The sequence below is a fragment of the Limanda limanda genome, chromosome 9, assembly GCF_963576545.1.
Source record: "Limanda limanda chromosome 9, fLimLim1.1, whole genome shotgun sequence".
Lineage (NCBI taxonomy): Eukaryota > Metazoa > Chordata > Actinopteri > Pleuronectiformes > Pleuronectidae > Limanda > Limanda limanda.
Genome location: NC_083644.1, coordinates 23,361,479 through 23,389,394, shown reverse-complemented (window position 1 = coordinate 23,389,394; position 27,916 = coordinate 23,361,479). Strand labels below are relative to the sequence as shown.

General features: G+C 41.1%; 1 protein-coding gene across 1 annotated transcript; it reads left to right on the top strand.

Annotated features, from left to right (window-relative positions):
• Positions 1-271: 271 nt before the first annotated feature.
• Positions 272-22,136, top strand: reps2 (RALBP1 associated Eps domain containing 2). Its single transcript, XM_061078456.1, has 19 exons — positions 272-508; positions 8,230-8,353; positions 8,818-8,987; positions 10,550-10,655; positions 11,082-11,188; positions 11,284-11,425; positions 11,544-11,607; positions 12,095-12,263; positions 12,348-12,401; positions 12,566-12,644; positions 13,179-13,253; positions 14,553-14,601; positions 14,717-14,853; positions 15,135-15,196; positions 15,299-15,388; positions 18,348-18,434; positions 18,550-18,683; positions 20,099-20,192; positions 21,791-22,136. Exons 1-19 carry the CDS (start codon positions 326-328, stop codon positions 21,857-21,859), a joined length of 1,995 nt encoding a protein of 664 aa, XP_060934439.1. The 5' UTR covers positions 272-325; the 3' UTR covers positions 21,860-22,136.
• Positions 22,137-27,916: the final 5,780 nt, after the last annotated feature.

Here is a 27,916-nt window from a genome sequence, read left to right as displayed (position 1 = left end):
CCATCGGCCCAGTGCTGAGTAGATAATGAGTGGTGGGGAAAAAATAAAGCAGACAATGCCTCCCTTCTTCCTGTGCTCTACCGCCCCCTTAAGGCACCGGCCGGTACTGCTTTACTCAGTCATAATGGACAGTAGGAGTGGATGAGCCGAGCAGCAGCAGCAGCAGTGTGTGTGGGTGTGTGTGTTTGTTGTGTGTGTGTGTCTCTCTCCCTCTCTCTCTCTCTCTCGTACCGTCCTCCTCCAGCCAGACCTCCGAGCTGAGAGAGGAGCCTCTGTCCGGAGCAGGATGCATCGATCCGCGTGCTGGTAGCGCTTCCTCCGGGGAATGGAGCCGGACTGCGGCGCGCCGTCTGCCGGGAGTTCGATCCCCCTGAACGAGCCCGAGCAGCGGTACTACTCGGGTCTGCGCAGCCTGTGTCAGCAGGCGGACTCCCCGGGGACACTGTCCTCCAGCAAAGTGTCGGAGCTGTTCAAGGCGTCCCAGCTCCCCCCCGAAGCCCTGCACAAAGTGAGTGGGTCCGCCGCATCACGCCTGCTGCGCCTCTTGGGTCATCACATGTCAGAGGAGGCGAGGGGAGGAGAGCTGCTGCAGGGAGGGTCTGCTCTATGGTCTGCTCCGATCCGCAGGAGGTGCAGGGAGGCAGGGATCCGGATCTAATACCATGGGGGTTCTATTAGACGGATGGTGTGAGTGTGTGTGTGTGTGAGAGAGAGGGAGAGAAAGATTTCACACACCTTTCTTCTACTCCTCTGTCAGACAGGGAGGCAGTCGTTTTACTCCTCATATTGTGTGTGTGTGTGTGTGTGTGTCTGTGTGTGAGGGAGGATTCACACATTCTCTTTCAGCAAGGCAGTGCTATTACTCAATGTATTTGATTGCATTAGTTGTGTGTGTGTGTGTGTGTGTGTGTGTGTGTGTGTGTGTGTGTGTGTGTGTGTGTGTGTGTGTGTGTGTGTGTGTGTGTGTGTGTGTGTGTGTAAAACATCCAGTTTTCTTCTATTTTTAGGTTTAAAGTAAGGTTTAGGTTTGCGTTTCATTGGGGTAACAAATATAATTTCAGTTTCCAGCCTAGTGTCAAAGATGAGTATTTAACATCAACCCACCTGCCAAGTAAAAGTTACAAAATTATTTAAAAATCATTTCTCCTCTAAGAAGTTTAACAGTTGCGTTGTATTTTTGACCCAATCTCGACAGGGCAAATCATTTGTAATAACAGCAAAGTACTTTTTTTACTAGTGATGTTACTATTCAGTAAGTTTTCCAAAACTCAAAGCGATCATATTCACAGTTTGTTTTGTCCAGGCAAGAAATAACAAATAGTGAATGTACCATGACTTAAAAAACAGATATAAGCAAATCTCTGCATTTTGAAGGCTGGAACCAAGAAATGTTTAGCATTTCATTTTAGGAAGACAACTCAAATGTTGTCCTTTTCATCAAATATCAAAATAGATTCACAATTCATTGATAAGTGTTTCGGGTTTACAACACTCAATGCAGTAAATCATGATTGTAGTTGTCCAACCGTTCCATTAAATCGAATTGCTCACTCTTGTAAAAGACAGACTCTGTAACCTCTGTTAGTAGAAATTATGAATTCTTCTTGTTACAAATGAAAATCGTTGTCTCATGAATTTTAATAGATCTATCTTTTTTCAATTATTTTGTTTTAATTAATGACACAAGTCAAGCTTGAGACTAACAATGCCAGTAAATCTGTTTTCATTGGCTGCAATTTAAAACTACTTAGTCACAGTCATTTCGCTGACCCATCACAGGAATATAAACAGTATTTTTCCAGCTCAGATAAAAACACAGCAGGTCACCGCCTCTATTCACGCCACTCTCCCTCCCTGGGGTCGGCTCCGGCAATCGCGGCCTATTGTGTGTCTGTGTGGGTGTCAGGAAGTTTGGCATTGAGCTACTTTCCTGTCCGGTCTGGCTCTCAGCCACTACTGAAGGTTGAGTGACACATAGGCTTCTAAACCGTGCTTGGCCCTGCTGCAGGATGCCTGCTGCAGGACTCAGCGCTGACTTCTGGGTCATTATGTCACGGTATCTGAGAGTCATAAATGGTGTGTTTCCTCCCCGATAAACAGCAGGTCCAACAATCTGAGACCAATTTACCAGAATGCCATCACAGGACATATAGGAGCTGTATTATGACTCTTCTACTACAGATATACTCCGGAGTTTTTCCACCATGGAGTGTATAGGGGAGTGTTTACTGATTAATTATACTTGTGCAGAGCCCATTCTAAACCTGTCTGTTTGAAATGATCTGCTCTCTTGTCCTGTTTCAAAGCTCTGGAGCTTCCTAAGAATTACTCCTTGTCATTAGTGAGTCCTCCTCAAACAGTTCTGCAATATACTGTCACTTTTTATTGTTTGTGTGCTGGATGTTGTTTTTAGAGCTTTTTATAAACAGTCTGTGTTTCAGAGTGAAGTTTAAAAACTTTGTGTTCATCAGCCTACCTGTGATATCCACAACGATTTTATAGTCAATCCTTTCATAAAATGAAATGGAATTCGTTGAATTACTGTTCACATAATTTGATATACATTGCTTGTCGGTAATCTCAGAGGACTGTTAAACAACCAACACAATCTTCAGACCCAAGTTCAGACTTCACAACTTTCAAAGTAAAAGCTCTGTTCGTTGCTCAGTGTCTGTGTCTCAGGCCCTTAACGAGCCATTTCTAGGCATTTTGCTATTATGTTGAGTGCCTACAAGTGTCCCACGTATCATATTTCCCTAACCACAACTGTGGGACAGTTCTAGGCATTTTGCTACAATGTAAAGTGCCTAGAAGTGTCCGGCTCATTCTGATTGGTCCGGACATTTCTAGGCATTTTGCTTCAATGATAAGTGCCTAGAAGTGTCCAGCTCATTCTGATTGGCCGGGACATCCAGGCATTTTGCTATCATGTTAAGTGCCTACAAGTGTCCCATGTATTTCACTTTCCTAACCACAAGTGTGGACTTTGTCCAGCGGTTTGATGCAGTTGGCGACCTCTGCTGTTGTCTATCTGAAGATGTAAAAGAAGTCATGCTTAACTTGGTCCACAGACTGCTACAAAGTGCTGGTGACCTGTTTATTCAATCGACAGATGTTTCTGGATCTAGACTGACCAGATTTACAGAGGAAGCATGTTGATATGTTCAAAGCACATAAGTAGTGAGAGGACGACCCTCCTTCCTGCTGAGCTGCCACTGATGTCTGTGAAGTCAGCAGTCATTCAGGGAAACTCTCCTTCCCACACATCACTGTGCAGTGAAATCAATTGTTACCCTCATCACAAGGACTTCGAGTGCACACATTGGTTCAGGCTGTTCTTGACTGAAATTATGTTCATTTCACGTTCTGCCAGCACAGCAGACGGCTTTCCCACTGACCAGCGTCCTACGTGTAGCTTACAGGCAGGTTGAAGTCAGGTTACATTTGAAGTCCATACTATGTGTTTTTGTACTGGTGCATGTAAGGTGTTGACTGACGTGGTTGCAGAACCAGTTTGTTTGAAGAAGGTGCGGCCTGAGTTATCATGTCTGGTAGTGCCAGTGTACCGTGGTGGAAGAAGTACTAATGATCCTTTAAAAAGTAATTGCAAACCTACTTTTTGCGGTGACTAGTGGCAGAAAAACTTGGACTACTGGCAGAGAAGGGGTCTCTGGTTCGATGCTGGTTCGACTCCACGGTTCGTCTCCTCGGAGTTTCGGCGGAAACTTGCCTGGATGGTGTAACGAACCTGGACCTGTCCAAAGTTCAAAAAGACTCTTCTCCCTACCCTGTCTAGTGCCCCTGAGCAAGGCACCTTACTCCCCCAACATCTGCTCCCCGGGCGCCGTACCTGGCAGCCCACTGCTCTGCTCTGCAGTGTGTCCTGCACCAGATGGGTGAAATGCAGAGGACTAATTTCCCCAATGCATGAGTGTGTCTTTGCATGTTTGTGCATGTGTGTGGGATTAATAAAGTGTATCTTATCTTATGTATCTTATCTTAACAATTAAAAGTATTAAACTTATAGTCATTGGGTTTTTTTTATTATTTAAATGAAACCATCTGAGAAGTTTAGAGGGCAAACGTTTCTTTTTTGGAGCTGCTAACAACTCACAAGCAACTAAACTGAGACACAAGGTCTTAATTACACTATCATTTTGTAAAATTGAAAAATTGAAACCACTAGTTTAATCTCTAGTCCCCTATGAGCTTCTTAATGTCTTTTTTAATGTAAAATCGATACTGAGAGTTAACACGTAACTGTATCCTGCAGATAAGATGTGCAATATTTTCCTCTGAAATATAGTGACTACAGTGGCAGCCAAACAACTCAATAAACATTTGAGGTATTAAGTCATCTCTAATGCATAGTCACATAAAAGAGACACAATCTTCTGTCTGTGTTTCAATATTTTATTGAGACACATTTAAAAACACCTACAAAAAGGGCAAAATAAATTTAAAAAAACAGTGACAACTAACAATTAATTCACTCATGAAAATTTTAATTATTTTTAAAAAAGTACACAATTCCCAATTTCTCAAAGCAGGTCTTTGCTTATTTTGTCTGATTGTCTAAAACATTAATATATAGAATCTAATAGTTGGTACTTTTGCACTTGAATTATTCATTTTGAATTTTTTTCGGTACTACACTCATACTATACTCATGTAACAACAGTATTTGAGTACAGCTTGTTACAGTTGCTCAAAACTACATATTGGCCATGGTGGAATCATATCGTTTCTTTATCTGAGAAATTTCAACAATCAGTGAGAAAGATACTAAATATGTGTTATGAAGTATTAGAACTATGGTCTGATTTAAGTAGTTTCTGTGGTAGTGCATTGAATGGAACATTTTACTGTAAAATAAAAAAGGATGCTGTGTCTGTAAATACTGATGTGCCTCAGATATCCAGCATGTCTTATACTCAAACTTGAGTTTGTCATACACATCGTCAACGAGGCATATGATTCATTAATGTGCTGAAAATGTTTTTGTTCCCCCTTGACTGTCTCCTTAAGGCCGTAGATCTGTGCAGCCAGCCTGGTTCCTCAAGGCCCTTTCTGGTGTTTCTGAAATAGTCTCTCACACACATACACACACACACACACACACACACACACTGCAGACTTGACCTTCACTGTCTGCTCAGCCTTTCTCTGGCCCGTAGTTGTTTTGGAATCTCGTGTCTCAGTGAAAGCTGGTGAATGAGTGCAGTCTATAGGTCAAGCAGAAACAATGTCTCATAAGGGGATACATGCACTCCACATGCCCCACAACCTCTCTGGACAATGGGTATTATAAGCACACATTAACAGTCATTTATTTTTTATAAACACTTGGCAGAAAAAAGTTAATTGAGAGACACAAAAACTGTCAATGTGTGTCCATGTGGTTGAGTCTCTGTTCTCTTACTGTACTCGGATGACTCATTTCAAACTTGGCTTTTGGATCGTGAATGTTTATGAAAAAGCTTGTTTGTGTTGAATGCCTGGTGTTAATGCATTGTTGCCACAAGAAGATGGATGTTGTGCCATCTGTCTGTCATAGTGAAACTAAAACGGTCCAGATGACCTTCATGCGTCGGTAAAGTGACTTTAAGAAAATGAAACTCATCACAAGTCCTGTTCACAGCATGAAAGGCAGTAGCCTCCACTGAGATGCTTGAATGATCATAGGTACAATTTACGAGAGGAGGACATACAATTTATCTTTTGTACAAATAAGAACACAGTTTTAGCAAATTTAGAACAATTGTTTTGTCTATTCATATGTGAAGCTACCACCAGTTTCTCATTAGTTTAGACTGTGAAGCTTTGTTTTTTCATATATCATGTTGGTGTTTATTAGTGAGCTTTAGATGTGGGTATGATTTATTACTGTAGAGGAGCCAGGGAAACTGTTGCCTTGTTAACAGTTGTTCTGCTAACTAGCTTCTGGCAGTTTGCTTAGCTAGCATAAATAGCCTCCCTAATCTACCCACTAATGTCTGTCTGTGTGTCTGTGTGTCTGTGTGTCTGTGTGTCTGTCTGTCTGTCTGTCTGTCTGTCTGTCTGTCTGTCTGTCTGTCTGTCTGTCTGTCTGTCTGTCTGTCTGTCTGTCTGTCTGTCTGTCTGTCTGTCCGTCCGTCCGTCTGTCTCTCTAGAGCTGTTTTTCTTGCCATTTGTACTGTTAATAGCTCAGGGAAGTGGAGTGTCAAATTTGGAGCCATTTGAACCAATAATGGGTTCAATGTTAATAAAAAATTTATAAAAACAGGCGACCAGGGCTGTGTCGCAGTCGGGTGGGGGTGGGGCAGGGCCTTCAGTCTTTGGACCGAGTTGAACATGTTTTAAGGCCGGCGCATGCTTCTGCGTTTTCACGGGAACGGAGACGCAAGAGCCCTTCCGTCGGCCAATTTTTCTAACTAGACGGCAAAGCCCCGCAAGCGTCACCCGGCCGCGAGGGCTGTGATTGGTCTGCTGACTACATCATTTACGGAGTCGCATTTCCGGTTCATGCCCGGAAACCACGGAGGATTTAGAAGAACGAATATGGACCAGATAGAAGAGCACTTGGCAGAAGAGATCCGACACTATGTCCACTAGTATAACCCGTCACTAACCGGCGGATTTTTCCGCCAGAAAAAGGATCTGAGGAGCCATGTAAATAAATCGCTCTTCTTCGTGCAACACACGAAGAAGAGCCGACTTCGACAAAAAACATTACTGCGCCTAGTGTTCTGGCGGGGAATTGCATGGCAACACGCGCAACGGTTGGAGAACCATGAATGAGAACGAGTCCTGCGTTACAGCTGCGTGCCTGCGGGCCCCTGACGACGCAGAAGCATGCGCCGGCCTTTACTCTGCGTCCTCAGCACAGCAGAGGTCTGTCAAACTCGCCAGATTAGTTTGTAAATTAGATTTTTTACTTTTTCACCATATCGGACTGACACAGACACAGACGGACTGAACCTGGACAGGTGCTGATCTCTGTTATCACATGATTCAAAGAATTACCTACTGTTTGGGAATTCTTCTTTAGAGAAAAAGCGCTGTGCTCATTTTATTGCCGCAAAGGAGGTTTTATTTTGAAGATTTGGGTCTGTAGATTGTGCTTGACAGACGTCTGAAATAGCTGACATCCAATGAACTTAATAATAACAGCAGTTAAGTAAATCATTTTAAATTGTATATAAACGACACACGTAAAAAAGGGAGCAAATTCTGTTTAATTTTATAAAAAACATTGACTATAAATCTTTATTGCAGATAAACCAGGTAGGATGAACACAGGACTAGAGAACAGAACATTTTAAACAGACAGGTACTAGTAGTACAACATTACAACATAACATTCACATTTAACAGGGCTACTTGTAGATTGACATTTACTTTTCATCTGGTCCAGACCAGCAGTTTTTCTCTGTTTTCCGTCTTTACGTGCAGTTAAGCTAACAGTCTGCTGACGAAAGTTTGACATACAAATTTTTGTGTTTGAATTTCTCCTCTTGGCAGGCAAGCTTTTCCCAACATGTTGAACCCATTCCTTTCTGCACATGTACCCAATAATCTTGTCTGGGGGGAGGATAATCTACTATTTCTTTTGATTTTATGATTATACTTGAGTATTCCAGTGCAGAAACAATGGTTGGTATCTGTGGAGCATGTGTTTGTGCGTGGTCTACCAGAAACTATGAATAATTAATTGTTTAATACCATTAATGGCCAAAGGGGATTGTAATTACTCTAGGTCCCTTTTGTTTCAGTGTGGTATTTAAGAGCCAGATGAACTCGGAGTCACAGTAGAGCTCCTGTTCCCATAACCACAGTTTACTGTTTTCAAGAACCTCTAAATGAATTTGCTTTCAGTTATAGTTTGAGGATTTCTTTCTGAATTGACCCACATAATCCTAATCTTCTTTTCTCCCCCAAAGCCATCATTGTACCTCTAATCGAAAGAGGCCTGGATAAGCAGATCCCACAGAGATGCTTATCCCTGACATACTGTTTCATTTATCTTTACTATGCTTTTAAAGCCTGTAATTTTGTATGTTGACAAGGTGTAAAATTGTCACGTACAAGTCGACTCTGATCAAGGTTAGATTATGTTTCTGAAAAGAGGAAGGCACTGTGCGACTGGAAGCATAAAGTTGAGTTTTATCAGGGTTGGTTTAGGGTTTAATTTTGCCTATAACTGCCCCTTTGATTTGAAAATGATTCTAAACTTTCTGTCTTTTCCAGGTGACCGAGGTGTGTGGGGCGAAGCGACTGGGTTACTTCGGCACACCTCAGTTCTACGTAGCCCTGAAGCTGCTCGCCGCCGCCCAGTCTGGTCTGCCCGTTCGGCTGGAGAGTGTAACGGCCAGTAAGTCTGCTGCTCAGGGTGGAGGCGTCTTATCAGAGCAAAAGGGGATCAGGAGATTATCTTAACATGGCAGGATTTGGTCTAATCTGGATAAAAGGGGAGTCGCGTGGAAAGGGCTAAGTGGGTTTGTCCTTATTATAAGAGCGTGAAATCAGTCACACCCCAGCCAAAGAGAAAATCTGATTTCTACACAGCACATGATAATCTGACGGATTAATGGGAAGAGGTATGTGATTGTCAAATTCACCATGCTTTGCATTAGTAGTAGTAGCTCACCTCAGTAGAGAGAGACAGAGGCTCTTCATGATTCGTTCCCTCAGTTTATTCTAGTGAGGTCACAGTCATCATACAGGAGGCTGGTTATCAGACACAATGAAAGCCACTGTCTTTATTTACATTATTTTTGTTTTTTCCAAGGAAAACACAAAAGAAAACACAAAAACATTATGTTGTCATGTCTTTAGATCTACCTCTTCCCAGATTTGTTGGGCTGAAGAATGAACCAGAGATGCGATACTCAACCGTCCCCCCCAGCATAGAGGGTCAGGTGGTTCAGTTTGGGACTGCACCTGCTTCTGAGTCATGGACGCCAGCTGACACCTTGAGACACCTGGAGGCCAGTGCAGAGATGAAGGTGAGCATGGGACAAAACTTCTGATGATCCAAGATATCGTGTGTTGGCTTCTGTCAGCTCAAAAAACTTGTGTAAAAATGACTCCCTGATAAAGAGAGCTCAGAATAAACCATGGATCACTATTAAGATACATTCAGTGGAGGCCACGCTGAAGAAATGTTGAGAGCTGGCCAAGAATGGTGCAGTGAGCAAAGACATTCCAGTCAGCTGTAATCACCAGTGCACAAATGCCTCATTGATGAGAGATTAGAGAAGAATGACGAGCCAAACCGGTCACAAGTATGTAAATATTCATATGGTGGGGCCTCTCAAAGACACACCTAATGAAAACTTGGATGCCACGTCGATGCACGTGCTGCATCAGCATAAAATGAGATGGCAGAGCTTGAACATGATAAGGGTTGCAAAATTCCGGGAATATTCAAAGTTGGAAACTTTCCATGGGAATTAACGGGAATTAACGGGAATAAACTGGAAATGTTGTGGGTAATTTATACTAACTGTATTTACCTTGTCATATACAGACATAAATATAAACATTTTGTCGTGTCATAGGCTGATTTGAGCCCTGAGGAAACTTTGGGCACTTGACTTTATGCTTCTGCATCGTTGTGTCATTCTTAACATAGGTCTTTGCACAGTATTTGCAAATGTACACAGCCTTTCCTTCTACATTGGATGGGGTTAAATGTCTCATCACGAGATAGTGCACGTGGCATTGTTCTGTAGAATAAGATGAGAAAAAAGTTTGTAAAAAAACACTAATGCAATGCCAGAGATATAAATAGTTAGCCAAACAATTTGAATCGTCTGTAAACATATCTTACAATTGATGGATAAATTAATAGAAATAGGCTAGATGAACAGATGAACAATCCTCAATCAGCATGCTAATATATTTTCCCCAGTAATATCATCGAAACTTACCTGACTAGTCCTGCACACTACAGCAGGCCTCAATAGCCCTGCTGTAGTGTGCAGGATGCTGGGAGTTATCTGTGCATGTGATGGAAGAATGCACAGTGGAGGGTTGAAACTCAACGTGCAGCGTGTGCTGCATTCCATACATCTTTAAAATAGAGTTTTGAATGATGTTTTTATTGCTCAGCGTTTAATTTGCATAGTTTTTTTTTTTCAAAATTCCCCAAATTCCCGAGCTTAATATTCCCGTGGAAAGTTTCCGGAAATTTACCGGAAACTTTCCGCCCCTTTGCAACCTTAAACATGATCAACAACTTTAAACCTTTCTGACCATGGCGGCTTGTTTATATCAGTCTTCATATACCTACTTTTCTAAATTGGGATGCAATGGGCTAAATGCAATGTTGGAACAGGCTGTTCATAACATTAATGACATGCCACTGAAGGTGAACAAAAACCAGTGGTAAAAACAGTTTAGTTAGTGGGAGAGTGTTCAGCAACTTGTCAGTTCTAGGAGTGTCTTTGTACGTTGTATACATTTATGTGTACACGTCAAAGTGTACGCCATGTGTGTCTGTGAAGGTGTATTTGCATGTGTTTTTATAAATGTATGTGAAATAACAGATATCCTGTTTTATAAGGAGCCCTGGTCCCCCCCTCGATCCCCGTGCACCTCCCCCCCCCACTCTCCTCTGACCTACCGCAGCCAGACATACACCAACAAAAATGGAGCTGATTCACAAATGTGTAAGTTCCAGTCTCATAGTAGCACCAAGCACTACAATTATTATAATTAACATTATGCATTTATTATTGTGACGTCTTACTGTACCGGCAAGAGAAGAAGGAACTATAAACTTCAGCAGTATGGGCTTCATCAGTTATGATTTTCTGTTTTTCCAGTTTTGCAATAGAAACAGCTGATTTGAATAACAGTCTTTTAGTTGTCATGTTTTATACATTAAAAAAATAAGTTTTTACTGCATCTTTGACACCTGTTCATTCTTCTAAACGGTGCAGCTCTGATTTATATCTTTTCACTTTGCACTCTGCTGGTATTTGGATGTGTAACTCTCTCAGATCACATATTTTGAGGGGCGTCATCGACAGGAAACCATTGCACGGCAGAGTTTCTCTTTCAATAAAGCTGTGTTTTTCTCTCCCATCCTTCAGTCTATGAAAGCAAACCGTCCTCACGGCAGGTCGTTAAGCTGGAGCAGCACCCCTCACCCAGTAACTACGGGACCAAACCCGGTGTAGAGCATCCTGCGATGGCACGGGTACAGCCAGAGTTTTTGTAGCTGACGATCAAGTTCTTTTTCTTCAAGTCTATATTATGACCTCTGCTGATTTTTATTTCTGTGCATATCTACAGGCTGTGTCAGCGGAGAGGCTTGCCCAGCAGACTGCAGATGATTATTCTGATGATGACCCCTGGAGGATCACAGAGGAACAGCTGGAGTATTATACAAATCAGTTCAGGAACCTCCAGCCTGACCTGGGAGCTCTCATACTGGGTATGAACAACCCACCACCACCCAAAACACCACCACTGCTGCTTCACATAAAACTTAACCTCACTGAAGAATGACTCTCACACTATTTCACCTCAGTGTCACTCTTGAATTTTTCTAGGAACTGTTGCAAAAAACTTCTTCACCAAATCCAAGCTCCCAATACCAGAACTCTCCCACATCTGGTGAGTGCTGACTCACAGTGTCGTCCAATCTGATCTGTTCTGTTCTGATCTGATCTGATCTGTAATTGTGAGCATGTCTGTTCCCCAGAATACCTGCTATAGTTAAAATATATTTAAGTGATACATGATAACACAAGTAAGAATTGTGGTGGCACTATTTCAAACAGAATGATGTGTTTGCTCCTAATTATAAGTAGACCTACAACAGAGACCATGTTCAGTTTGTAAAATCCTAATAAATAAACTTAAATACATTGAACTAGAATTCTTTAAACTGCACAGCAGGTCAGCTGAGCATAGGAATAGTGTGAAATATGTGAGTAGAATGAGCATATATATACTGGGGTTTGAAATCAGTTTTTCTTTATCTGTAACTTCCTTTATAAGGAAGTTATACAGAAATACAGAACCCCAATGGTGAGATATTACCAACGATAACCAAGTAAGTAATTTTTTCATTTGTCATCATTTTAACTCTTCTTTTTAGGGAGTTGAGTGATGTGGATAGAGATGGAGCTCTCACTTTCTCAGAGTTCTGCACAGCCTTTCATTTGATTGTGGCACGCAAGAATGGCTACCCTCTCCCAGAGAGCCTTCCCCCCACGCTGCAGCCAGGGTTCCTGCAGCAGGAGGACGACCTGCCAGATACTCCTGAAGTGAGGCAAACATACATGAATCTGTAACCTGAAACATGCATCCTTTGTGCAATGTCTTATAGGGTTGTTTATGCTGTTTTGCAGAGTGCAGAGCCTCTTATTGTCTTTGAGGATGCTGAACCAAGGCCCAGTCAGATGGTAATCCTTAGATACTCTTTTAAACATGGAGTCCCTCTGTGTTGCCTGTAGAGGGCACTAGGAAGCTGAGCATGAGTCAACTCCTAATGGTCCAAGTGCATAAGCTTGTATGTTGTATTGCTCTAAATGTTTTCATGGATAATTATTTTCTCTTGTTTTCTCAGGATCTAAGCATTATAGAGAGAATCCAGCCAAGTTTAGCAGCACCAAAACAAGACATGAAAGATGAATCCTGTAAAAAAGGTAAAATAAAATACTTTTTTCATGTACTGGACCCAAAAAGAGTGAAAAACATTAAATTCAAAGAACAAACGCAGGCACATTCCGTTCCTCTGATGTAATCTGTTGCTCTGCTAAACATCACAACAGCATTAACTGGGACAGGAACAAAAACATCTTTCGGGCATTTTCCCACTTACTTTTTTATTTTGAAACAACAACACAGTCAGGATAACAACATACGATATAAAGACAAACAGTGTATGACTTTCTTATGCTGCTGCCTTGCCATATACACATATTGTACAATCAAAGCATGCAGAATCATATTCTAACCCATCAACCCTCCAAAGCTTAAAAAAAAGAAACAAGGAAGAGAAGTGCTTTGAAACTCCAAAAATAAAACGAAATGCCTCAATCCACAATTATTCTATACTCAAAGATTCTATGTTGTCAATACATAACACTTTATTTGTGTTTTTAAGGTGCTGAATCAATCAATCTTTTCATGACAGGAAGTGAGTTCTTCTGTTGATGTCTTTTTGATCTTGTCTGCAGATGCGAGTTTGAAGCGGCTGACAATATCTGAAAAGAAACGTACTCTACAGCTTGGTACATTTCCTGAGAGGCCAGGTGATAATGAAACTCTTTTATCATGAGAACATGGAACAGGATACAAGGACCCCAATACCCACAGGATGTTCTCTTTCCCCTTTTGTCCTGTACGGTGGAACTGCTTGGTTTATTGACTTTTGATTTAGTTGAGAGTGTAGTTCTGCATCACAGTGTTTCAGTATAGTATATGGTAATATCCAGGCATGTCAAAGAGATTTAATATATTTTACCAATGAAAATTGTTGCAAAAATATCACATCATATAAATGACAGTGTGTGGTGCTGATATCAATTCAATACAAAATACAACAAAACTATCCCTCCACACACATAAACAAGAAAAAAATCTGACAAATCTAAAGATACAAACAAGTTTTAAAAAAGATACATTTATGTCAAAATGTCTACTCAAGGATGGATAGGGTAAAAGTGCGGGTGCAATTATCAAGGTAGTCTGATGGCCTCTGGAATAACCCCAAACTTCCTTCTATTTGTTTTTACATTAATAAATCCATTATCTATATCGCTTATCCTTTGAGGGTAGCAGCTGACATTGGGACACATGACGGCATACACTCCCACTCTGCCCTATGAGACAAATCACAATTTGTCTTAGAGGGCTTAACAAGGTGCAACATCCTCTGCCTCTCACCCTCAGCAAGAGTACAGAAAAACTACTAAAAAAAACACTATTAACAAAAAAAATCTGGAAACCTCAGAGAGAGCCACTTGTGAGGGATCCCTACCCCAGGACTTACAGAAGTGCAATGGATGTATCTGTGTAAATAACTAAAAGAGACAGCATCTTACACAAATGGAATTTAGAGTCTCCAATCAACCTAATCCTTGCATGTCTTTGGACTGTGGGAGGAAGCCGGAGTACCCGCAGAAAAGCCCTGCGGACACTGGGAGAACATCCAAGCTCTACACAAAAAGACCTCAGATTCCAAACTAGGACTTGAACAAGGAACCTTCTTTGCTGCTGTGAGGCGACAGTGCTGACCACTGCACCACCCTGCCAGCCTGTTTGACATACAATCTAAAATGCATTCCTGCTGACATGTCATCAAAGAGGACATGTGTGGGGTCATTGTTAATCTTTTACGCCTTTTTAAGGACTTGTTTTCAATGAGGCTGCGCGAGAGATCTAGAGAACAACATAAAATCGTCATAAAAAAAATGGCATGTTGCTGCTGCCACACGAACAGATGTTTTAATGTGATTACATTGGTTCCAAAGGGAAGTCTCTGCTTCTCATTTACAACAACTCAAACAAGAATGAACTGCTTTTGCTAATCGAACGGATCTTTCTCACAGAGCTGCCTCAGGACCTAGATCCACAGATGAGGACCAAAACTAGACCGAGGTGAAAATCACCATCGCAACACAATCATTACAACACAGAAATCAAATCAATAATATCCTGATTTGCTCATTAAAATGATTGGTTTTTGTGTCCACCCATGTGACCTCATCCACAGGTCCTACTCTAGCAATTCCTTCGAAGATGCAATGAAGAAGTCCGAGGAGCCTCCGACCCCCCCACCTCGACCCCAGAAAACCCACTCCAGAGCCTCCTCGCTGGACCTCAACAAGCTCTTCCAGCAGGGCAATCCAGGTACCAGTCACTTCCACCGACCGCTCCCGTCTTCACACAGCTCTTCTCACAGTATTAAGTTTTCTAACACCGAGTGTGAACTGCCTGTGGCTACGGTGCGTTTTTGCATCCGAGTTTTTGTGTTTTGTTTACGACAGTTCTCCTTTCAAGAGATAACAAAAGGAGGAAATGGAGATAGGTAGGGTTGTGTTGTCACAGTATATTAGTGAAGTAGGATGTTTGCTAAGAACAAAGAAATATAGCCACAGTAGCTTATAGCTGAAGGTTTTTCTGGATTTTAGGTGTAAAAAGTGGATGGCTGATGCCTCCTCCGGCCCTCCCTCCACGACCACTGACATCACAGGTAAGATTTGTTATATTATGGCATCAATCCAAGCAAATGTGCGCTCATAGATTCAAATAAATGTATGTAATTTTTTGATTAATCAGTATGTGTCTCTCTCAGGTTCCTTATTTTATCCACGCTTCAGAGAAACCTCCCTTGAGTAAAGTGCAGCAGCCAAACTTCGCAGACTTCAGTCACTTTAAGGAAGAGGTAAAAACTCATTCCTTATTTTTATTTGTCCCTTGGTTTTTAAAATGTTTAAAGGACCATATAATCTCCATTTAAAAGGAAGGAAAATTTAGCAGACAAATTTCCATCCAAAATTCTGTGTCTTCCACTTTCTTTTTTTCCACCTCCCATCTCAGACACAGCCCCATAAATGTGTCACCGAGGTCGTGTTTGTCAAATATACGATCCTCTATTTCAAGACACAAATAGACTGGAAGGTTATAACAGTGGGAATTAATCAAAGTCTGCTCTCCTGTGGACGGCAAGGGAGCGAATGCATCAGAGATTTATTTATGGCTCAAGTGTCAGGTCATGCATTTAGTCCGAGGCCTTTTCAACCTCATTCTCTTTGTCCTTCATTTGTTATTCCTGACACTATGATATCAAGTGGGTGGATACTTGTGTTCTGATACACTACACAACAATCGAGTTCATGTTCATGAGTTGACATTTAAAGCCGAAATGGAAATGTGTCTGCCTAAAATCTGGTGCAGTATCGAGGCGACGCTTCCTGTTAGTCCCAGATTAGTTTTTAGATAAAACTCACTATTCTATAATAGCAGCTTCTCAGTGAAACCCAACATTTAAAGCTGGGGTTGGTAATCTTGGAAAAGTTTGTAAGAGCAAGTACAACAGAGATAGGTGGCCCTCCCATCGGCCCTCTCGTCAAAGCTACGCCCCCCAAACACGTGAACGTTTACTGTATGATAACAGCCAGAAGCCGACTTTTCCGTGACTCAGCCGCTAACTTTGGACTATCGTCTGATTTTACTCCAGATCCTATCAAGTTCCCATTCATGTCTTGGGTTAGCTTAATTTATAAATACATGAATAAAGCTCATCAAACACATGATATATATTTAGTAGTAGTAATGATAAAAATGATAATAATACCAACAATAAACCTTATTTCTATAGCAAATCATCGAAAAGAAAGATCCACCAATGCAAAACAAAAGCAGAACTAGGAACAGTTTGGTTTCTCTTTCATGTAAAGTGCCTTGAGATAATGTACATTGAGATTTTGCACTATACAAATAAAATTGAATTTAACAGTTGACCATTAAACAATATCTAAACAATATAAAATCTATAACAATGCATAAAATGCCATGCAGGTACTAATCCTGCTAATCTGATGTTGAGGGGGGAGTTATTTTCCACTGTGTACTTTGTCCCACTAGTTAAGCTATGATAAGTACTTTTTAAAATAATGTATTAATTTGGCTTCATTTAGTGAAATTGAGTGTGGAATCTTTCTAAAAGCTTTATATTTATTTGTCTGTCGTCTTGGGAGACAGAGAGACGGGTTAAGGGGTTTTGTCTTTTTTGACATCGACCTCTCAGGATCTAATTTGACACATGTGATGTAGTATTCAGGTCAAAGGGCACATTAGCCCCTAATTTTTTGTGATCACACTGTTTCCAGTCCTCAATAACAGAAGACTACCCATTTCTTCTTTAATGTTGTAGAACCACCCAAATCCTCCCATGCTGTCTTTTCAGTATGCCGTCATTTACTATTAGAGTTAACGTGCCCTCTCCATACTGGCTCTGGTCTTGTGTGTGTAACTCGTCTGAAGTCCCTCCACAGTTGTTTGTGCAGTATCACCATTGCCTTGCCTTCCCACAGGATGTTTTACCTAGGCTTGATTAAAAGCAAGCAGACTGGACGATCCCAAAGGTGGATAAACCCTGTGTGTATGTTTTTCACTTAGTAAGACAAACTGAAACCTACACCAGCCCAAACCCCTCAGAGAAATATTTTCGAGATGAGGGAACTGTAAGCAAAGTTAAAAATAGCTCATACTTGTAAGATATGTCGAAGTTAAAGGTGAGTACTTGATACAAGTGAAGCTTCTGCAGGGAACCATTAGGATAACTCTCTGAAGGAAAGAAACAGACTGGATCAGATAGTTCAATGGTCCAGTCGGCTGATTGGTTGGTCACAGCTGAGATCTAGAGTCCCTGTATCGGCCCTCTGTCAGCATCGAACCACCGGACAAGTTAACACATTCACACTCTTGGATTGTAAAAACAGCTCAAGTTTGGATATAATTCTTGCTGCTTTGCTCCAATTTAAATCATTTAAGTTAAACCAGTTGAGAAAATCTCTCCCTCTTGAGACATGACGTTACTTCTTCAGCCCTTACATTTCTGGAGTGAAACAGCCATGTCCTACGGCTGATGTGACCACACGTACTGCTAATAGAGCTCCTGTGGTTTATTCCCACTGTTGCAGCTACTACAGTAACTTTTTAATGTTTCCATGCTGTGGTTGTGTTTCACATTGGACAGTGAAGTAAATCTTTGGGCCGTTTATTTGTGTCTGCTCGCGACTCAGTCGCATTGCTCAGCATAATGCGTTTTTTAGGTTTCCTGGGCACAGGAGCAGCTTTAGCCTGTTTAAATCATCAGGAAAGCCCAGGCATTTCAGCTGCCACCACAACGGAGACAGCAGCCCAGAGAAATTAGTGGATCAAATTCACCAAGTCCAACATTAACAGATGGGAAATGCAGTAGGGCAGAAAAGGTACCCGAAGGGATGCCTAGTGAGAAATGCCTTCAACTTTCCAAATAACGAATCTTACAGCCTTTGCTATGATCTAGAATTAAGAAGCAGAGGGCCTGTCTTCACACTCTTGCACTTTTAACCTCTCTGCTGAATAAAAACAGGTGGTGGTACATTATACATTATGTCTAGTGGAGAGTAATGGTTGAAATGCAGGAAGGAGATGCAATAAACGCAGGTTAATCCATCATGGCTGCAGAGCACTACATCTTACTCCCTGTAGGGAAGCTGTTGATATAGCTACGGTCAGAGCAGACACATTTCATCCTGCCTCTTTAGCATTCCTCTCATATCATTCCACCTCATAATGTCATCGACGCTCTGAAGTTCTTTTGCTCTGTTGTTGTCATGTGTTCTTCTGTGTTGCAGGAGGAGAGCAGAGTAAAACCTGAGGAGCAGACTTTACGATCCAGATTTGGTCCAAATACTGAAGACTTGACAAATGCTCCAAAGCAGGTCAGAACCCATCACATAGATTTGGGAGGGTCGTGCTAGTTTAATTTTTGCTAGTGTCTGTCTGTCTTTGCAGCAATGAGGAGGTTGACGTTTGTTTCTGTTACCTCTCCTTCAGGACGTTATGGCTGTTTGTCCCAGTCAAGCTCCACAGAAACCAGTTCGAAGGAAGTACCACCCAGAGAGCCAGAACCCAGAGGCCACATCTTTACCCGCAGTGACGTTTCCTCACCCCGCCAAACCCTCTCAAAAGTCAGTCACACATTTGACTCTTTCATCCAGTTTTATTGACTATCTAGATTTACTATATGTGCTGTAAAAGTATCCACTGTGTGGTGATCATAAACCTCTGACAGCCATCTAGAAAGGGAAATTCAGAAGACGTCCAGGCACACCCTAACCTACCATAATGACTCTAACATGTGTGCTTCTGTCTCCGTATTGACCAGACAGCTCAGTGAATCTGTCGGTTAGTGCAGGAGAGGGCGGCCATCAATAATAGTGGTGACTGCTGGCAGTGGCTGCTTGAGGGATGTAAAGCTCCTAAAAGCCTCGGTCTGATCCTTTTAGTGTCCACTGTCTCTGAGCACAGTGACCCATTGTTTCAGAGCTCGTTCCACTTATCTCAGATATGTTATTCCATCTCTAAATACGCCTCATGTTTACCTCCGCCAAGAAGGTTATGTTGTATCCCTATCTGTTTGTTTGTTTGTTTGATTGTTTGGATTACACGAAAAATATTGAACGGGGAATAAGGACTAGTTTTTGGCTGGCTCTGGCCAAAGGATTCAGCATCCATTTTTTCTTTAACAAGCCAAGATAGGGCTTTTTGGCATTTTTAAGCAGATTTCTCAGGATAAAATTCATGGATCATGGATAAAAAATCAGGCATGTTAAGGGTAGTACTATTCACATGTTTGTGAAACTTGGTGCATATCCAAATAAGAATCCAGATCTAGAGAATTTAAATGTTTTTTTTTATAAAGGGACTGTCTGGGCCTTGTACACTGGTCTAAGGCTAAGTCCATACTAGCATGTTTTCATTTAAAAATGGCCCCTCTCAAACCAAAACTCTCTTTCCACACAAGTGTTTTGGCTGCGTATCAGTTTTATTCACTAACACGCTTGAAAAGGCATATGAAATGACCCCCTCTCATAAACTGTAGATGGCGCTATGCACAAGAACCATTTGGTTGTTAATTGCAGAAAGAACAAGGCAATAAACGAACAGCAGCACGGATGAAAGGTAAAATGCCGATTTTAACTGCACAACAGCTGTTGGCAAACACAACTTGTAATCGATTATTTGTTTTGTGTTCTATACTGATAGCAAAGTCCAATGCTGGTTGTTTCCTTATGGAGGGGAGTCATGTGATAGGAGCCTGACGATTCAGAAAATGCTACATCATGTCCGAAAATACCCAATCAGTGAGCGGTGTCTACGTCATAATTTCCAAACATCTGTGTTTCTGCCCGTCCAGACTCAAATGTATCACCACAGTTTTCAACCTAAAACGGGACCAGCAGCATTTCTAAGCTCCACAGAAGTGTGGACAGCAGACATATCTGTAGCTGACAAAAATGAAGTAGTATGGATGTAACCTAAGACTTTTATTATATTATATATATATATACCTGATCAAAGATTCTCTAAAACTGCTTTCCAGACAGAAGAGGGAGATTCAGATGGCCATCCGTAAGAATAAAGAAACCAACGCAGTGCTGACACGCCTCAACAGTGAGCTCCAACAACAACTCAAGGTCAGCCCGTCCTCTGTTTTTTCAGAGCACAAAGCATTTTCTAAATGCAACCATACCACTTGGTACTTTGTATTTTTTGCGTGTCCATCCATGTGAGCTGTGTGACCCTCCCTGCCCTCTGGCTCCTCCGGGACACTGAACAGGGGAAAACCAGCCCTGCAGCTCCCAGAAAACACATGTTAAGGCTGCTTAATCAAAGGGGCGGGTAGTTTATACACGACATTTAACCACAACCAAGAGAGCACGGTTAATACTGCTTAGAAGGTCTCTCCTCGATCGTGAGAGGTTCTGCACGTCGTGCAAGTGGTGAAAAGGTCAGAGCTCAACTGTTTGCTCCCCTCCCCATCACTCATAGCATAACTAATGGCACAGACTTGGATGTTTGCATTGGGGATCTGCCTGTGGCACACGCACTCACATTTGGAACACATGCTGCATGCCTGTCATTCCACTTGTAAATGATCCAGTAGTGAATCCTTCACACACACGCACAAGCAGCACTTTTATAGTTTTAATAACACGTGGGAGTAAAAAAAGAGAGAAAGTCCAAATAGGTAGAGGGATTTTGAAGCCCGTAAGCCTTTATTTATTATCATTCTTCTTCCATGAGCACTGTGTATTCTAGGCTGATATTTATTCACTCTAGTTCTGCTAGTTCCTCAAAGCATCTGAGGAATTCTGCAGAGAAAGGCATATGTATCTTTATATAGACTCCAGCCTTGTTGAAAGACCAAACAGCCACTGGCATTCACAACTGTCTTGTTCAAAATAGAGCTTAGGCCGGTCAAGAGTCCAACTAGAGCAGGGTGTGTGAGAAGGGAGAGGAGGCTGGATGACTCCTCACTGACGTGCAAGTCATAATGAAAAAAATTGAACATTTAGATAACGACATAAGGACATTTATTCTCTTTAATACAACATTGGTGGTTATTTGATATCATTATGAAAACAAAGTTCTCGTCAATATTCTCATGAACATACAAAGACATGAATGTTATTTTGCATTAAGGCTTTTGATCCCTTTTTACTCAGGATGAAGATGTTTGTTAAAAGCCTCTTTTTTTACGCAGCCAGTTGAAGGTGGGAATGTGATTTATTCCACCTCACTGTTCTCTTTAAGAGGTACGGACATGGGATGTTGTAACATTGCTGTTAACCAGCAGTCAAACACTCTGCAGAACTAACACCTGTGTAAAAGGTAGAGCCAGGATGGTGGCACACATTGCGCCACTGATTTTGGAACAGCAGTAATCAGTGATCCCCAACAAATGATTTATCATTTTTGTGCTCCTCAGAAATCTGACCACAACTTTAAGACATTTTGTCACTTAATCTAGCAAATATATTTCCCTTAAAACCCTTGGCTGTGAGTGTTCCAGTCGTTTTACGCTGCCCTCATGTCAAAATGTCTTTTTTTTCACGACTTTCCGCTTTGTTATGTCCAACACTTTCATATTTTGGGATGAAATGAGAAATAAATCTTTTCAGTAAGCACGGATTTATTATTATTTTAGACCGATGTTACCACAGCAAAAATGTAATTTCTCTTGTTTGGGCTTGCGTTGATCATATGTCATGTTTCCCTTGTTTGTCTGTAGGTGGTTCACCAGGACAGGGTCACCTTGGAGTCCCAGCTCGAGCTTCTGAGGCCTCTAGCCTCGACGTGACCGGGCCACAAGTCTGGTTAGAACCACGTTCCCGGTGTTTCACTGAGGTACATCAATGTCTCAATGTTTGAGCCATGTGACGTATACTGAGTGAATGTGAAAGGGCTGACGGTGGAAACAAAGGTGCATTGTAGACACATAAGGATGTGATTACGCTCCACGCCCGAATGTTCCTTTGTATTATTTTTAGTGCAGTTTTGCAGGATTAATCCATGCATTCTTTAAATCATTCTGTGATATGCACATGAAAAATATCCTGTTTATTCACTGTGACATTATAACTTATTTTTCTCCTTTGAGTTCCCGTTACTTTATCCCCATCAAATGTCCCTTACTTATAAATCATGTAACAGTTTTGTGCACATATTTCCATGACTTTTATTGTGTTCTGTGTTAATAATGGGAACTAAAGTTCTTTTGTGCACTGTCTATTTCATGCACTAAAGCAGGTGACTACGGATTACATCATGAATGTGTTTAATTTTTGCAGTTAAATTTGTTTAACTACACATTGGTGGGGCTGTATGGTAGCAAATACTTTATTATTAGAGAGAACATTTCCAGCCTGCAAACAAAACTTGATGTCTGTTTTCAGATTGTAGCACTGACCCTCGTGATGATAAGGACACTGAAGAATGTCGACACTTGAATACATTTTACGTGGCTCTATCTTTCATTTATTCCCTGTCTGTTAGAAAAAGAAACTGCTGAATTTCTAAATTCCTGCATCCATGGTGTCACGGTAATTATGGAAAGAAAAATCTCCACAAAGCATATTAGTCTAACTGATAAAAAAGCACAATATTCCTCAACATTCCTCTCATGTTTTGCCAGATAGATATCAAACAGCGAATGTCTGCAGAAGCAGATGTGCTTTTGATTTTATCTATGCAAAGATGTGGTGCTGTTGAAGCTTGCTTTAGACCATTGTTCACCCAAACATGTAGATTGTTAATGATGATGAATGAAGTGGTTGAATTAAATGATGGCATGCTTGAAACTGCATGTTTTAGTAAAACAATGTGAGCATTGGACTGTAAATGAAACTGAAAATCATGCACAACTGAGCTCTGGGCTGAAGACAATAATCAAACGAATCAATAAAATTGTCTATTTTTACTGCTTGTTGTCATCTTATTTCTACGACTGTGCAAGAAGACTCCATCTTTATTGGTCAATACATTGTTTTACCCTTTTACTTGTATGTCAGGCTACATCCATAGTTTCTGTTTGAAAAGTGTTTGAATACACAACTATCTCTGTCCACAAGAGCATTTTTGTTCTGCATCAGTTTTAATCCCCATCCATATTAAAACACCTGAAAATGGATATGTCAGTTGCAGACTTGTTGCATATTGCTTGAATAACGGCTGGCAAACAGTTGTATCATTGATGTTCCACTGTAAAAATGTAACTGCACAATAGCTGTTAGAAAAGAGAACAGGGTCAGCAACACGTAGTCACCCATGTTGCGTTCTACACTGGTAGCGGAGGCAAGAGCTGGTTGTTACTGGAGGCGGTCATGTGACAGGAGCCTGTCGATTCAGCCAAGCTGACGTCAATACCGAAAAGATCCAATCAGCAAGCGGTTGTGAGTGTCTATGTTTCCATACATCTCAGTGTCTGCCCCTCCTGACTGAGACACAGCCACAGGGTTTTCAAACTAAAACGGGACAAGCAGCGTTTTTTAAACTTTTCAGTTTTAACAGCTGTACAACTAGGAAGTGTTGTGGATGCCAGGGGTATCCGAGGCAGAGGTGATGTGTTTTGATTCAAAAATATAGCAGTGTGGATGTAGCTTACTTCGGGTCACACTGACAGGTATATGTTTCAAATATGTTTATTGGGAAACCAATCACATAACAGAGAAATTAACAGTCGACAGTTATGTTTCCTTTGTTTTTTACAGGTGAAAAAGTAATCCCTGACAAAAAAGACAAATGACAAAAAAGAACAGTAAGTAAACAAGCAATGCCCTGCATCAACAAAACAGATGAAACAAAAAGGACAGGACAAGGAGTGCATCCAACTAGGGACTCAATCAGATTCTCTTTCGAGATGAGAGACCAAAGGTTGCCAGATTTTATCAATGTTCCTCAACTTGTCTTTTAGAATAAATCGAATTCTCTCCAGATGTAAGGTGTCTGTCAAATCAGTCAACCAATGCTTAAATGAAGGGACCTCTCTCCACTGACAGGTATATGGACACAAGATTCACACGAGACAGACAAAATGTCAATTAAATTTCTGAAAAATTTCCCAAAAAACATTTACCTCCAAACTTCTCAAAAAGACGGTGACGTTATAGTGTGGATGCATTTACACATGTATCAGAGGACATGATCTCATCATGCACATGAAGAGATCCCCCCCCCCCCCGAGCAGCTGTCCGGCACAGACACAACAAGAGAGGGTCAAGCAGATCACCACTGATGGTTGTGTTCCCAGACCCTCCGCCTCCGCCATCCGAAAGTATTCACTGACACACTTGGCTCCCACTTAGACACCTCCTTGTCACACATGTTACAATCAAGCTCCCCACTCAACTCCAAGTCCTTCAACAAGCTGCTGTGATCCCGAACAAGGACATTGACATCTATCTGGACATTTGTCCCACTTATTAACATGATATATCAGCATTGTAATTTCATGGTCCAAGAGAGGCCTTTGAAGTTTACATTTGTGGTTTGAGTGATATTTTCTGACACTACTGGAATGAATATATGCCAACAAAAGTCATTATTTTTCCATCATCAGCTGTGCTTTGTGTGTGGTGCTAATTAGCACATGTTAGCATGCTAACACACTAATTACTAGTTCATAAAAATGACTTGCTTAACATCGACACTTTAGTGTTAGTCACAAACACCATGTTAACATTAGCACAAAGCTGTGGCTATCAGTGCAGCCTCACGGAGCCATAATCATAAATGTAGAGAAGAAGCTACAGTTTTATTGGTTGGCATTTTTTGAGTCTCTGTTTTTTTCTACTTAAAAATAGCAACATGTGACTGGAGGCAGACGGCCGACCACAGGATCCGGTTCGGTCAGAGGTTTTTATTCTCCCCACAGTCGCTCATTGTGGGAACCGTTGGCTTTCTCAAGGATATTTTAATGTCTCGGCCTAAAGAGCTCTGAGATCATGTATGTGGGGATTTGTCACTACACAAATAAAAATTAATTGACTCATTTACAGGTTGTGAAATATTCTGCAATATGAAACCAAGCCCATCAGAGAGCCGCATGGATAACTGGATGAGTCATCTCCGAGTTAATGATATTGCGGGACAGTTTCTGCAAAATTAAAAATGAAACGGATTCTTAAATCTCTGCGAGGTGGTTGAGCCCATGTGCAAGGGGTTGTGGGAGAGTGTGTCGAAGGGCACATAGAAAAAGATTTTAAACACAACACGCCAACAGACTTTTCAGCTGTTGAATTACAAGTATCTATTCATTAAGTAGCTTATGATGGAAAGCTACTTATCAACTTGGAAAAGATGCATTTTTATAAGTGTTCTTTCTCGTAGTAGCAAATGTGGCTCAGAAGATAGAGCGGATCTTCCACTAACCAGTGGCTCTGTGGTTTCATCCCAGTCTCCCCCCTTCCGCATGCCAAAGTGTCCATGGGAAAGATACTGAACACCAAATAGCCCCTGACGATCGGTACTGTAAACTGCTCTATATAAATACACACCATTTACCATTAAAGACTTGGGGTCTGAATTCACCTTCAATATTTTAAAACTATTTAACCTTTTACTTTCACCTTAAGCTCTAAAATAACTATTTTAATCACTTTCGAATGTTTAATTTCATATAGTTTTACTCTTTTCTCATCTGTTTCATTATGTTGTTAAATTTCTGCCATAAAATTGTCTAATGTGTGATCTTCAAATGCTTTCTACAGCTCCTTGTTACTGGGTTTTGAAGGTGTGTGTTTCATGTGTTTGAAAAGGCATTAACAAACAAAACAACTAGAACAATAGAAACGCCTTGACAAAAGATCTCTATGGACATGGACAGGCAAAGGGGCAGGTGTACCCCACTGCCACCACAAAAACACACAAAAACACACACACACACACACGCGCCAGAGTGTGTTGGAGTGAATGAGTTCAGTCTGGGAGTCAGACACAGGATGCCAGACGACAACTATAGACGCTCCTAACTCCTCAGTGCCAGAACCAATATTTGGCCTTCGTGTCGCTACCTGCTGCTTCATTTACAGAATCTCCTCCCATAGTGTAGCTGCTATTTCATCTTATACATCAGGAGCAGAGTGTGTTTGTTGATTCAATCAAGCAGCTTAACAAGGAGCCTTTCTCAATGAACTATAAATACCACTTTAAAGTGTTTGCTGTGCATTTCGAGATGACAGCTGCACGTGATGACGAAACTATATGTGTCCGCCATGTGTTGTCTCTAAGTATATGCCCCGATTGATATAATTGCCATCTAGCCATCTCTCACTGGGTAATTATTACCAACATGGTTATTACTATTAATGATTCGTCTAGCTGGAGACAGAGATAGTTGGTGCACTCAGACAGAATCTGAATTATTAGTGTCACAATATCTATATTTTAAATGTTTACCGGAATACGGCAGAAACCTAGAAGTAACACTCTATCAGTGTGTAAAAACATGAAAGGCACATTTTCTCCATGCAGTGTAAATGAACTGAACCCATATCTCCCCAGTGGATAAAAGTTAAAGCTGTTTCCTCTCACAACAAAGATTACCAGCTTTTGTCCGAACAAGTTAGACCTTTTGTTGGCGCACCATTACTCAAAGATGACGACATACGCCGCTCCTCTTGTCTCTCCTTTGTCCCTCGCCACGCTTTGCAAAGGTTGCACTTCTGATGTGGACATTAGTTAGGCCACAGGAAGGCTTTTAGCCTGTCACCTCTGCTGATTCTGGCCCTGTCAGCTGCTGGGATTTAACTAAACCCTCATTCAGCAAATGTGAATGAAGCTCGGCCCAGGCTGAGAGGTGAACAAAAAAAATTCACTACAGGGGACATAACTTAAAACGATTGATTCACCACCCATCATAATTTATCAGATTCAAGCTCTGTGTAAGCCTGACAATGTGCAACTATTCTTGTTGGCTACGTCTGGAATTATACATATTGCCCCATGCTCTTGCTCTTTGTTTTAAAATAGTGGGACAACAGCAACGTGATGCTTGTTCCATTAGCTAGTGTTCAAAAGTATCATTATTTTCATCATAATTTATCTAGTAGTCAATTATGAGAAATATAAATCCCGTTTTTATCTTTAGATTCTGTCATTTTCTTCCCCCTGAAAAAAGTGTTAGGATAGTACAACATGATGGAATGAAGGTCTTCAGTATTAACTGTCCACTCGGATTGACTTACAGAGCTTTTATTTTTGAAAAGTTGCAAATGGTGACTGAACATTGGGTCAGTTTCAGATCTCTGAAATAGTGACATTTGTGAAAAAAATGATAATAGCATGTGAACAATAAGAAGGCAAATTCTGTTTCATTATATGATAAACATTGATTATAAAATCCTCATTGCAGATGAACCAGGTAGGATGAACACGACGTTTTCTAACTTTAATCTGCACCATAAAAAAAAGCTTTGCACACAAACAATAAAAAGTGACAGTATATTGTAGAACTCTTTTTGAGGAGGACTCACTAACGACATGAAGTAGCTACAGAGCTTTAACACAAGTCAAACATACAGGTTTAGAATGGGCACTGCACTAGTGTTTGTAATGCAGAGGACAAAAAGCACAAATGCCATGATGATATTTTTGACCCAGTTTTTACCATTTGTCCACCCTGAAAGAAAGTGCAATGTTCCAGAAGAGAGTATAACAGGTAGCCTGCAGTATAAAAGGGATAGTTCACCCGGCAATGAAAATGCCCTCATTATATACTCACATACTGGATGAAGTGTTTGAGTCCACAAAACACTTTGAGAGTTTCAGAGGTAAACAGCGTTGCAGCCAACCCCAATACAATTAATGCATAATGGTGGCCATCTTCAAACGTGAAACAGAAAAAACACATTAAAATCAT

Coding starts and splice junctions, on each gene's coding strand:
- reps2 (XM_061078456.1), top strand. CDS start 326: ATGGAGCCGGACTGCGGCGCGCCGTCTGCCGGGAGTTCGATCCCCCTG. Junction 14,602..14,716: donor AGGACCAAAACTAGACCGAG/GTGAAAATCACC, acceptor CCTCATCCACAG/GTCCTACTCTAGCAATTCCT. Junction 20,193..21,790: donor AGCTCCAACAACAACTCAAG/GTCAGCCCGTCC, acceptor GTTTGTCTGTAG/GTGGTTCACCAGGACAGGGT.